Raw genomic sequence first — 13,918 nt, 5'->3', positions numbered from 1 at the left:
TAACCCCAATTTGTGTAATCTCTCCTCGTAACTTAACCCTTGAAGTCTGGGTATCATTCTAGTAAACCTACGCTGCACTCCCTCCCAGGCCAATATGTCCTTCCGAAGGTGCGGTGCCCAGAACTGCTCACAGTACTCCAGGTGCGGCCTAACCAGGGTTTTGTATAGCTGCAGCATAACTTCTGCCCCCTTGTACTCTAGTCTTCTAGATACAAAGGCCAGCATTCCATTAGCCTTACTGATTATTTTCTGCACCTGTTCATGACACTTCAATGATCTATGTACCTGAACCCCTAAGTCCCTTTGGACATCCACTACTTTTAACTTTTTACCATTTAGAAAGTACCCTGTTCTTTCCTTTTTGGTCCAAAGTGGATGACCTCACATTTGCCTATATTGAATTCCATTTGCCACAGTTTTGCCCATTCACCTAATCTATCAATATCGCTTTGTAATTTGATGTTTTCATCTACACTGCTTACAATGCCACCAATCTTTGTGTCATCGGCAAACTTAGATATGAGACTTTCTATGCCTTCATCTAAGTCGTTAATAAATATTGTGAATAATTGAGGGCCCAAGACAGATCCCTGTGGGACTCCACTAGTCACATCCTGCCAATGTGAGTACCTACCCATTATCCCTATTCTCTGTCGCCTTTCGCTCAGCCAACTTCCTAACAAAGTCCGTATTTTTCCCTCGATTCCATGGGCTTCTATCTTAGCTAACAGTCTCTTATGTGGGACTTCATCAAATGCCTTCTGGAAATCCATATAAATAACATCCATTGACATGCCCCTGTCCACTACTTTAGTCACCTCTTCAAAAAATTCAATCAGGTTTGTCAGGCACGACCTACCTTTTACAAATCCATGCTGGTTCTCTCTGATTGACTGAAAATTTTCGAGGTGTTCAGTCACCCTATCCTTAATTATAGACTCCAGCATTTTCCCCACAACAGATGTTAGGCTAACTGGTCTATAATCCCCTGGTTGCCCTCTCTCTCCTTTCTTAAAAAGCAGAGTGACATGTGCAATTTTGCAATCTAGAGGGACGGTTCCTGAATCTAGAGAACTTTGAAAGATTATAGTTAAGGCATCTGCAATGTGCTCATCTACTTCCTTTAAAACCCTGGGATGGAAACCATCTGGTCCTGGGGATTTGTCACTCTTTTTAGTGCTATTATTTTCTTCATTACTGTTGTTTTACTTATGTTAATTTTATTGAGTCCCTGTCCCCGATTCAGTATTAGTTTTCTTGGGATTTCCGGCATGCTATCCTCTTTTTCTACTGTAAATACTGATGTAAAGTAATTATTCAACATGTCCGCCATTTCCCCATTGTCAATGACAATATCCCCACTTTCAGTTTTTAAGGGGCCAACACTGCTCCTGACCACCCTCTTTTTCCTAATATAACTATAAAAGTTCTTCGTATTGGTTTTGATATCCCTTGCAAGTTTCTTTTCATACTCTCTTTTTGTAGCTCTTACTATCTGTTTTGTGACCCTTTGTTGATCTTTGTATCTTTCCCATTCGCCAGGATCTGTGCCATTTTTTGCCTTTTTGTATGCCCTTTCCTTATGTCTTATACTGTCCCTTACCTCTTTAGTTGTCCAGGGCTGTTTTTTTTTGGCAAGTAGAGTTCTTGCCCCTCAGGGGTATAAACCGGTTCTGTATCATGTTAAATGTTTCTTTAAACATTTCCCACTGACCATCAGTCATTTTACCCATTAACAGATTTGCCCAGTTTATTGTGGACAGTCTCTGTCTCATCCCATTGAAGTCGGCCTTACCCAAGTCTAGAATCTTAGCAGCTGATTAACTTTTTTCCCTTTCAAACACTACCTTGAACTCGATCATGTTATGATCGGTATTGGATAGACGTTCACGCACAGTTCCGCCAGGACCACTCGGCTCCAGACTTCATTACAGCCTTGGTCCAAACATGGACAAAAGAGCTGAATTCCAGAGGTGAGGTGAGAGTGACTGCCCTTGACATCAAGGTAGCATTTGACCGAGTGTGGCACCAAGGAGCCCTGGTAAAATTGAATTCAGTGGCTGGAGTCACACCTAGCACAAACGAAGATGGTAGTGGTTGTTGGAGGCCAATCATCTCAGCCCTAGGACATTGCTGCAGGAGTTCCTCAGGGCAGTGTCCTTGGCCCAACCATCTTCAGCTGATTCATCAATGACCTTCCCTCCGTCATAAGGTCAGAAATGGGGATGTTCGCTGATGATTGCGCAGTGTTCAGTTCCATTCGCAACCCCTCAGATAATGAAGCAGTCCATGCTTGGACAACATCCAGGCTTGGGCTGATAAGTGGCAAGTAACATTCGCACCAGACAAGTGCCAGGCAATGACCATCTCCAACAAGAGAGAGTCTAACCACGTTCCCTTGACATTCAACGGCATTACCATCGCTGAATCCCCCACCATCAACATCCTGGGGGTCATCATTGACCAGAAACTTAACTGGACCAGCCATATAAATACTGTGGCTACAAGAGCAGGTCAGAGGCTGGGTATTCTGTGGCGAGTGACTCACCTCCTGACTCCCCAAAGCCTTTCCACCATTGACAAGGCACAAGTCAGGAGTGTGATGGAATACTCTCTACTTGTTGGGGTTGCACTCATCCAGGCAACACTCAAGAAGCTCGACACCATCCAGGACAAAGCAGCCCGCTTGATTGGCACCCCATCCACCACCCTAAACATTCATTCCCTTCACCAATGGTGCACAGTGGCTGCAGTGTGTACCATCCACAGGATGCACTGCAGCAACTCGCCCAGGCTTCTTTGACAGCAACTCCCAAACCCGCGACCTCTACCACCTAGAAGGACAAGAGCAGCAGGCACATGGGAAAAACACCACCTGCACGTTCCCCTCCAAGTCACACACCATCCCGACTTGGAAATATATCGCCGTTCCTTCATCGTCGCTGGGTCAAAATCCTGGAACTCCCTTCCTAACAGCACTGTGGGAGAACCTTCACCACACAGAGTGCAGCGGTTCAAGAAGGCAGCTCACCTCCAGCTTCTCAAGGGCAATTAGGGATGGGCAATAAATGCTGGCCTTGCCAGCAACGCCCACAACCCATGAACGAATAATAAAAAAAAATGGTGGACATCAAGAATGGTTTTTACAACCAAAACAAAATGCAACTTCTGCAACCAAAAATAACATACTTAGAGCAAAAGAGTTAATTGATGATGGGCTTTCTATCTACTGAGAAACTGAGTTTGATGAACTCATTGTAATTATTTATTTTCTGTACAACACCATTTATTTCTGAGTTACAGCCATAACGTTCCTTAAGTCATTTCAAAACAAAATTCAGGGTGCCAAAAGTTTTGCTCATTGGTTCTATTTCTGCTTCCTCCCCTCTCCCTCTCCCCAATTGTAATAACATTACTGTAGTAATAGTTTACTGAAAGTATAAAAAATTGGTAATGAATCACTTTATAGATGTGATATCTCAACTGTTATAAATCTTCCTCGTGCTTGGCCAGGAATCTGTTGTCAGCAAGGTTCAAGCTTAAGAAGGACAGCCTGTAAACATGTCCTCAGTAACTTTGTCAAAACAGTTGTTATTTTAAAGTTACTTTTAAGTTCTACGAGGCACAATTGTTTTGCAGCATTTAGACAGTTCTAGGTCAGTTTCTAATGCATATTATTTTGTTGCTGTGTATTTTCTGTAATGCCTGAAAGGTATCCTGTGTCATCCATTTATGACTCATGATTTTTTTCCTAGTACCAGCTGCTACTACTAACCTAACAACTGTGCAAACAACCACTAAACCTGGGAACACTACAACTGTGCATACAACCAGTAGGCCAACAGCCACCATCTCTGGGGCTAGCACTGCAACTGCTACCGCAGCAGCTTCTGTTACTAATACAACAAGTAAGTATCTTTTAAAGGGGGTGGGGAAATTGTAGGGTTAATCTATTTTCTTTGTCTAATCGGAGTATATGATCAGATAATAAATGCAAAAGTTATTGCTGTCATTTCTTTAACATTAAATTTTGTTTAGTTTTCAGTCAAATTATACATTTTTTAAAATTAAGAGCCGAAAAATTCCAGGGCAATTGTGGATTGAGGGGGGGAAACTGAAAGTGAAGATCTTGTTTATGGATTAAACCTGCTGATTAGAAGCGTGTTCAGCAGCAGACATAGTAACGGGTAAATTGCGACAATAATAAGTGTAGATACATGGCCCTAGAAATTTGGGTGTACGAGGGGGCGCAGGGTGAATAGTGAAGCCCAAGGCACCCCTAATTTTGGGCCTCATTTCCATCCAGCCAGCGATGCATGAAGAGCCTGCTGGCGAAAGGCAAACAAGGATCAGGCTGCTGAGGCCAGGGGAGGGGGGTGGGGAGGGAAGAGATCGGGGGTGGGGAGAGGAACAGCAGCGGCCCATGTTCTTTAAATGTGGGGTTGGCAGGAGCACTCCTGCTCCTCCCAGCTTCATCTTCAGGTGAGTATATTTCAAAAACTCAGTGTTGGTTGTGGCCTAAAACGTGGTCGCAAGGCCTTGTTTTCCTGCGCCGACTGTCTCGGGGCAAACCAGTCTTGCAGTGGGGGCCTCAAACAGGGGTTAGGCCGTTTATATTCATATGCAAAGGGCCTAATGCCTGTTTCAGGAGTGGGCACTAAACAATGATTTTTTTTTGTCCTTTTCCAATAAGGCAGGTGGCACTTTTCCAGCTGGGAATGTGTGCATGCTCCCTACTCACCATATTGGGGGCTTAGTAGACCAATTAGCGCTAGAAATGGGCACTGCGCAGCCTAAATTCAAGGCCATGATCTGCCTTTATAATAACTAGAATTTAGTGACAATTCAATGAGTACACAATTTAACTAATAAACTAAAGATTAAAAACTATTACAATACAATTATTGCAAGACTGTCAGTAGCCTCTGTAGAACAGAATCTTGAATCCATTATGAAGTTGTGCGATAGTACTCTACATAAACTGGATCAGTTGGTCTGAGTTGCTGTCAGTTAAGTGTTTGCTCTGTGATCAGTCCGAAAGTTATCTGTTTGTTCACAAGATTCACATTCAGTTTCTGTTAAGCACCATTAGAGGGCAACATCTTCATTACTGTTTCATTTCTTTTCTCTTTTTTCAGGTCCTGGCATTGCTACAACCGCCTTGCCCATAGTTTCACATTTTGATATTGGAAGTTTTATAGGTGGTATTGTGTTGGCTTTGGGTATCATAGCTCTTTTCTACTTTGGACGAAGAATCTGCATTTCCAGAAGTGGCACTCGGTACAGAACCATGTAAGAAACCGGCATCATGTACTGTGCAAGTCCTTCCTACTCTTGTTGTTAAAAGTTCCATCCTTAAGGTTCCTTGAGAGCTCAACTAGTTAAAGCAGTGAATAGCTGAGCCATATAGACCAGGAAAGTTGCAGGTTCAATCCCTGATCTAAGCTGGAGCAGCAGTGGGGAAATTGGCTTCATTGCCCCAGGTTCAGGGAGGAGAACATTTTCCAAAGTTCCTGTCCCTGATCATTGGTCAGTGATGGACTTGGCATCTTGGCGGATGAGGTACCAAGGATGATAGTTGTCTATCTGTGGAACTGTATCCCAGCAAGGAGTCAGTGTTGTCAAGAGAGGAGAAAGCAAGTGTAGAAAATTGGTGGAAAAGGAGATTAAAAGCTCCAAAATCAAAGTAGCTGAAAATCATGATTTCTGATTTTGTGCTATTTTAATCTTTAATATTAAAATTAAGATTTGACAGGCTCAGTGCTGTGGAAAGGCAGACGACTTGGGGGTTCAAGTTCACACCTCAGTCATTTAGAAAAGGCTAATGGATTCTAGGTTATATTACAAGGTACAGAATATAAAAGTTGAGGTAATAACGAGCCTAAAAGTAAAGGTAAAACCGTAAGACCTCGGTTAGAATACTATGTGTAGTATTGGGCTGCACAGTATACGCAGGATCTTGAGGCTTTATGGAGGGTACAACACAGATTCACTAGGATACCAATAAAGACTTGGAAAAATTTGGGCTTTTTCCATTAGAACAACTGAGATTATAGGGCGATATGATAAAAGTGTTTAAAATTATGAAAGGATGGGACAAAGTAGATAGAAGTAGACTGTTTCTAGTAGTTGAGGAGTCTAGAACAAGGACCCATAGATACAAGATTAAATGAAAGAGATTAAGAACAGAGGGCAAGAGAAACTTCTTTACACCGAGAGTTGTGAGGATGTGAAATTCACTTCCAGAATTAGTGGTTGATGTGGAAACTACATCAACATTCAAGATTAGATTGGATGGGTGGATGAAGGGATAGGGGAATAAGGTGGGTAATTGTGATTAGGACTATTTGGTCGCATGGAGGATAAATGCAGCACAGACTGGTTGGACCAAATGACCTGTTTCCGTGTTGTACGTCTACATGTAAAATAGTAAGGAATGGGTTTATGTCTTCAGTTCCTCAGCGAATTCCAAATTGGAGTCAGGGAATAATCTTTCAGTTTCACAAGGGGAGAGAGAAAAATTGGAAGTTGAATTAACTTAGGCTGTATGCTCATAGCTTTTTATGTAGTTAATTACACAGGGCCTGGAAGCAGGTCACTTTCCCAGTGGCTTTTGAAATGTTGTGTGACACCAGTGGAACAGAAAAGAGCAGAAATAACCAGTCAAAAATAATATTTAACCAAGTTTAAATGACTCACCATCTGGTCACATTTCCTGACTTACAGGTTCAGTCACACATGATGTACTATGATGAGATCACACTACTGATATGTGAGATGCACGAGGAAAGATCAGGGATATCATTGTTTTCCTAAATGGATGACTGCCGTAAAGGATCAATGGCTGTTTTCATCTACAGACACTAAAATAGTAATAACTTAAAAGAAGGAAAAACTTACTTTTATATAGTGCCTTTCATGTCCTCAGGCTTTACAGTCAATTAATTACTTTTGAATTGTATTCACTATTGTTTGGTCGTCAGACAGCAGACAATTTTCACACAGTAAGGCCCTACCAACATCAATGAGATGATCAGTTATTCTCTTTTGGTAATGGTGGTTGAGGGATGGATGTTGAACTCTTTGCGCTTTTTTTTTTGAGGAAAAGCAATGAGATCTTGCACATCCACCTGAACAGGCAGTTAAGACTTTGGTTTAATGTCTCATCCAAAAAATGGCTGCTCTGGCAATGCAGCATGCCCTCATTACAGCACGGAAGTATCAGCCTAAATTAGCTCAAGTCCTGAAATGGGGTTTGAACTCACAACTTTCTGACTCAGATGAGTGTTACCACTGACATTAAAAACCAGTGGGAGTTAGAAATGTTCGTCCATTCGTCATCAGTGGGCAGAAACTCTAGCCTGAGGATGAAAACCATTTCTTTCAAGGATGTATGAATCATTATAGGTGAAATCGTAGGAAGTCAGCTACTTTATAACAGGAGCATTTTTGTGCTGTGAACAAAATCTAACAGGGCACTAACCGTCAGTAAAGTGGCAATCTTACTCAGACCACAAGAATGGCTGCTGTAGGAAATTAAATTGCAACTGGCAAAATTCAGGGTGATCTTCCAAGCTTAGAACTCAAAAGCATAGATGCAGCTCCACACTGCATCTGAGCAGTGATGTACCTGATCTGGGAGTGTGTAATTAATGCAGAAAGTAGGGAAATGTTCCATTTTCCCACCACCACCAGCATAAAATTCACCATAAAATGTCTATTGTAATCTAATTCATAACAGTTGGTAGCAAAGCTGTCGCTGGAAGAATAGATACAGATACACTTGAGGCCTAGGTTTTTCTCTGGCGGGGTTTCTGCCCGAACTGCGTCAGGAATCTCGCCTGTCGGTGTGATCCAGCTCTGATGCTGGTTGAATTGAATATTCATGGCAGGGTCCCAGACCTCTCTGTGGAGGGAAAAATAGCTGCAGCAATTGCTGCAGGTTTTTTTAAAAAAAGAAAACTTCCTAAAATCTTTATTTCAAGTTTGCAATTGATTTGCACTAAGCAAGATGACCCTTTCATATTGTGCCCCACCCTTTCAACCTCAGCAAACACTGGATGCCAGAATCTTAATGATGTTTCTGACACTCAGCATTGCTACAGCATTAATGACGAAAATACATCAGATGGTGTTTCTTGTCATTACTCTTACAATATTCATAAGCCTGCCCAAATATGAGTGAGTATATTCAATGTCTGCAATCACTTCTGGCAGAAAACCCCTTAAGTGGTAGCAGATGTCAGTGCGCCAGGGGTAGAGTTCACTACCACAATTCCAGATCTCACTTGTCCCAAAATCACTTAAAATAGGCATACATTCAGTGGAAAATGTGGGTCTAAACATATTCAGAATTTTGTAAAGTTTAAAATTGTTTTTGTTTCGTTTACATTCACTTCAAAATATAATTTACTTCATAATTACAAAAGCACTAATTTATTTCTTTTTAATGCATTCTAGTGAAGAAACTGAGGCAATAATCTAATACCGTCAAATAAGAAGACTTCTCGACAGATTCAGTGTATTGCTTTTTCCGTGAATTAGAGTCTGCAATTGCAATACTGTTATCAGTGTTTTTTATTAAAAAATCTATATCCAGATTTTTACATCTTAAAATACTGTCTTTTTCTAGAACTCTTTCTACCTAAAAGCACTGTTGCATTGAATTAATGCTTCTCCTTTTAAAGTATGCAATATAATTTTTTAAAAATCTGAATGTGCCTTTTGAGCTTAACTGGTCATCTATTGACCAAGTGTAAGGATTTGATGACTGAAGTCATGGGTAACAAAGCACTGAGTTCAGAAATTTTTGGGACCATAGATTATCATTCAAAGTTAGCTTTGGATACAATCTAAATGGTACAAAGCCAAACTTTCTCCTTCAAGCTTCAGATTTTCTCAACTGGTTGAGATGTCCAAAGCTAAGGGTTAGGTAATCAGAAATCCAAACTATTCAGCCTTGATCATCCAAGGCCAAAGTCTCAAATGTTCAACCCTACTGATATTGATTAGAATGTCCACATGTACAAAATTTGACGTACAAAAAAGACAATTCAATATCTAAACTGTAACTGTACAGTAATGGATTACAAGTGTTATATTACTGTAGTGATACTAGTGGATTAATGCTTAATGAGTTTGTATAACATTCTTTTGTCTGTTATTTTAGTGGCGGTGTCAACTCACTTAAAATGCATTAAATGTTTAGCTGCGAAAGGCGCCAATAACAATTTCTAGGTTACTAACTATTTTACTGAGCTTTGTTTGTTTGATTGCTTAACATGTTATTTGAAATAGTTCATTAAAAATAAATTTGCTTTCTGTACTGATCACTTATACGGCAGAGTTCAGTTGGGCCTTAAACCATTTCCACCTTTTCAAAATAAAGGCTTTTATTTAAAACTGTCAACTGTATAACCTGTGAAGCATCCCCTTTGTTGAACTTTGTGGGCAAGTATATAGTTTAAAAAAATGACAATAGTTTAGATGCCAGCTGCCTTCTCTGTTGTCCTGCTGAAGTTGAACGGTTGCATTTTACTAGAACCTGTACAGGACTTGTCAAAACTTGGTTCATTTTATTAATGTGTGTTTATAATGACTTGATTCTGGCAATTTTGAGTTAGGCTTATTTGATTAAGAAAGGGGGATATTCCACAATATGGGATGAATGTATAATCTTAAATATGAATGGGTAATGTCATGCATTTTGTAATTTCAAGATAATAAACATTACGAACCAGACCTTTCACTGCTGTGTTTTGTATGAACACTGAACCCGAGTTTAAAGATTTCTTGTATAGCTGCTGCTAAAGCAGATATTTTTCTCCAGAATTAATCAACATATTTCACTTAAAGGAGAATTCCTTCCTGTGAGCCAAGGTGCTGTGGTCTCTATCAGCAAGCAAATCAGAAGCATCATTCAGTGGTAGCACTCTCAATAGAATGCTACAGTTGTCATAGGATTTTTTTAAAAACATTGCCGATCCTTTCACCTATGATTCGGAGGCTGCCTTGCTGTGGCAGTACAAACTGAGCACTGTTTCAGCTATGATGCCCTTTCTAATTTGCACTGATGCAGAGTATGCTGGAGTCTTCCCCATGGCCATCTTCTTGACAATTGGAAACAGTGTACTGCATCTCCAATTCCAGCCAAGAACTGTCCTGTGGCTTCCCCTTGATAGGTCAATAGCAGCCCTTTAAGAACTGCTGACTGGCTTAGTTTTCTAATTGGCAGTCAATCTGCAGAGTCCTGACTCCCTGAGCATGCTTTTGATTAGCAGGGAGCCCATTCAAATGAGGGAAGGGGGCCTATATCAGAAAATCTGGCCAGGCCAATACCTTCACCAAAGGCACACACACTGCTGATTCTCACAATTTGGAGCTGAAATGCATCCACAGAGAAAATTGTTTTAATCCAATTTAAACCAGTGTAGTCCAATAGAAACTTCTGACCAGCCACAGGTGTGGCTACGGCAACACAATCCCAAGAGTGATTTTTTTTTAGAAGTTAAATGTATTTCACTGTATATTTAATTAACAAACATCTACCACCATTCAGTAACCAAGAAAGCAAAGCACTCACAATCAAGAAACACTTGCATGCTGCTTTTCATCTTACCAACAAATGCACAAAAAGATTAAAGTACATATGCATACACCGTGCAAATATGAGTATTGAGATCACAGCTCAATGATGGCGTTTATTACTCATTTTTATTTACTAATCTGAAATGCAGTTAGCCACATTTAGATTCCCAATTAACCACATGGTTGGTGGCTAACACAGTGAACAACACTGCCTTAAGCCAAAAACTTTCTTTTTAGTAACCCTTTAATGTTTCGGGAACATTACGTTGGAGAGTTATGGAGCTTCAAAGAAGATATTTTCCTTACCGAGAGGCTATATCTGGCAGTCTTTGGCTCTACGGAGCTGTCCAGAGGACTTCAGTTATGGGTATGTCTGGAAATTAAATGCAGATCTGGAGGTTTCCAAGGCAAGAAAATGGTTGGTATATTAACTTTTCTTTACTTGATCAGCATATAGGACAATCTAAAGTGATATAGTTTTTTTTTTAACTATAGAGACGTTACCAAATCCACCTGAAACTTAAATCATTACAGTGGTTCTGTAAAATAGCCTATGAAAAACCAACCAGGGAACAGGCCATTTTGGATCTGGTAATGGGTAATGAAACAGGATTAATTAATGATCTCAAAGTAAAGGATTCCTTAGGAAGCAGTGATGATAACATGACAGAATTTCACATCCAGTTTGAGAGCGAAGATCTTGGGTCTGAAACTGCTGTATTAAACTTAAATAAGGGCAATTATAAAGGAATGAGGGCAGAATTGGCTAAAGTGGACTGGGTAAACAGATTAGATGGAATGATGGTGGATAAGCAGTGGCAAACATTTAAAAAGATATTTTATGACTCGCAACAAAAATATATCCCTGTGAGGAGGAAAGACTCCACAAAAAGGGTGAACCAACCATGGCTAACTAAGGAAGTCAAGGATGGTATTGGGTTAAAAGAAAAAGCATACAACATGGCAAAGATTACTGGTAAGCCTGAAGATTGGGAAAACTTTAAAAACCAGCAAAGGATGACTAAAAAATAATAAAGGGAGAAAATACGAGGGTAAACTGGCAAGAAATATAAAAACTGACAGTAAAAGCTTCTATATGTATATAAAAAGGAAGAGGGTAGCTAAAGTAAACATTGGTCCCTTAGAGGATGAGACTGGGGAAATAATAATGGAAAACAAAGCAATGGCAGAGGAATTGAACAGATATTTTGTATCTGTCTTCACAGTAGAAGACACTAATAACATACCAATAATAGTAGATTACCAATAACAATAATCAAGGGGCAAAGAGGAGGGAGGAACTAAAAACAATTACTATCACTAGAGAAAAAGTACTAGATAAACTAATGGGTCTAAAGGCTGACAAGTCCCCTGAACCTGATGGCTTGCATCTGAGGGTTTTAAAGGAAGTGGCTACAGAGATAGTGAGGCATTGGTTGTAATCTTCCAGAATTCACTAGATTCTGGAAAGGTCCCAGCGGATTGGAAAACTGCAAACATAACACCCCTATTCAAGAAGGGAGTGAGACCAAAAGCAGGTAACTATAGACCAGTTAGCCTAACATCTGTCATTGGGAAAATCTTAGAATCCATTATTAAGGAAGTAGTAGCAGGATATTTGGAGATTCATAATACAATCAAGGAGAGTCAACATGGTTTTATGAAGGGGAAATCGTGTCTGACATTTATTAGAGTTCTTTGAGGAAGTAACGGGCAGGGTGGATAAAGGGGAACCAATGGATGCAGTATATTTGGATTTCCAAATGGCATCGATAAGGTACCACAGAAAAGGTTACTGCACAAGATAAGAGCTCATGGTGTCGGGGGAATGTACTGGCATGGATAGAGGATTGGCTAACTAACAGAAAACAAAGAGTCGGGATAAAAGGGTCATTTTCAAAATGGCAATCTGTAACTAGTGGGGTGCCGCAGGGATCAGTGCTGGGGCCTCAACTATTTACAATATATATCAAGGACTTGGAAGAAGGAACAGAGTGTATTGTGGCCAAATTTGCTGATGATACGAAGAAAGGTGGAAAAGCAAGTTGCGGGGAGGACACAGATTGTCTGCAAAGGGATATTGACAGGCGAAGTGAATGGGCAAAAATTTGGCATATGGAATACAATGTGGGAAAATGTGAAGTCATCCACTTTGGGAGGAAAAATAAAAAAACAAAATATTATTTGAATGGAGAAATACTACAAAATGCTGCGGTACAGAGGGATCTGAGTGTCCTCGTACATGAAACACAAAAAGTCAACATATAGGTGCAGCAGGTAATCTGGAAGACAAACAGAGTATTGGCCTTTATTTCTAGGGGGATGGAGTATAAGAGCAGGGAAGTCATGCTACAACTGCACAGTGTGCTGGTGAGACCACACCTGGAGCACAGTTCTGGTGCCCTTATTTAAGGAAGGATATACTTGCATTGGAGGCAGTTCAGAGAAGGTTCACCAGGTTGATTCCGGGTATGGAAGGGTTGTCTTATGAGGAAAGATTGAACAGGTTGGGTCTATACTCATTGGAGTTCAGAAGAATGAGAGATCTTATTGAAACATATAAGATTCTGAAGGGACTCGATAGGGTACGGTAGCATAGTGGTTATGTTACTGGACTAGTAATCCAGAGGCCTGGACTAAAATCCAGAGTCATGAGTTCAAATCCCGCCATGGCAGCTGGTGAATTTAAATTCAATTAATTAATTAAATTCAATTAATTAAATAAAATCTGGAATTAAAATACGAGTATCAGTAATGATGGCCATGAAACTACCGGATTGTCGTAAAAACCCATCTGGTTCACTAATGTCCTTCAGGGAAGGAAACCTGCCATCCTTACCCGGTCTGGCCTATATGTGACTCCAGACCCACAGCAATGTGGTTGATTCTTAATTGCCCTCTGAAATGGCCTAGCAAGCCACTCAGTTGTAAAATCTCGCTACGAAAAGTCATAAGAATAAAACCGGACGGACCACTAGGACACGACAACGGCAAAAAAACACCGAGCCCAGTCGACCCTACAAGGTCCTCCTTACTAACATCTGGGGACTTGTGCCAAAATTGGGAGAGCTGTCCCACAGACTAGTCAAGCAACAGCCTGACATAGCCATACTCACAGAATCATACCTTTCAGCCAATGTCCCAGACTCTTCCATCACCATCCCTGGGTATGTCCTGTCCCACCGGCAGGACAGACCCACCAGAGGTGGCGGTACAGTGATCTACAGTTAGGAGGGAGTAGCCCTGGGAGTCCTCAACATTGACTCTGGACCCCATGAAATCTCATGGCATCAGGTCAAACATGGGCAAGGAAACCTCCTGCTGATTACCA

At 40.7% G+C, this 13,918-nt stretch overlaps 1 protein-coding gene across 4 annotated transcripts in view; it reads left to right on the top strand.

The window, feature by feature from the left end:
• Positions 1–9,741, top strand: part of tmem123 (transmembrane protein 123) — a 61,658-nt gene extending 51,917 nt beyond the window's left edge. For all 4 annotated transcript variants that reach the window (XM_067985465.1, XM_067985466.1, XM_067985467.1 and 1 more), the window contains 3 exons: positions 3,756–3,908; positions 5,139–5,292; positions 8,461–9,741. In XM_067985465.1, the coding sequence (XP_067841566.1) occupies positions 3,756–3,908; positions 5,139–5,292; positions 8,461–8,485 (332 nt within the window). In that variant the 3' untranslated portion in view covers positions 8,486–9,741. The remainder of the gene's footprint in view (positions 1–3,755; positions 3,909–5,138; positions 5,293–8,460) is intronic.
• The last annotated feature ends 4,177 nt before the right edge of the window (positions 9,742–13,918 follow it).

Source organism: Heptranchias perlo, chromosome 6 (genome assembly GCF_035084215.1).
Source record: "Heptranchias perlo isolate sHepPer1 chromosome 6, sHepPer1.hap1, whole genome shotgun sequence".
NCBI lineage: Eukaryota > Metazoa > Chordata > Chondrichthyes > Hexanchiformes > Hexanchidae > Heptranchias > Heptranchias perlo.
Note: the sequence above shows the minus strand (reverse complement) of the source record. Positions and strands in the feature narration are given on the sequence as shown.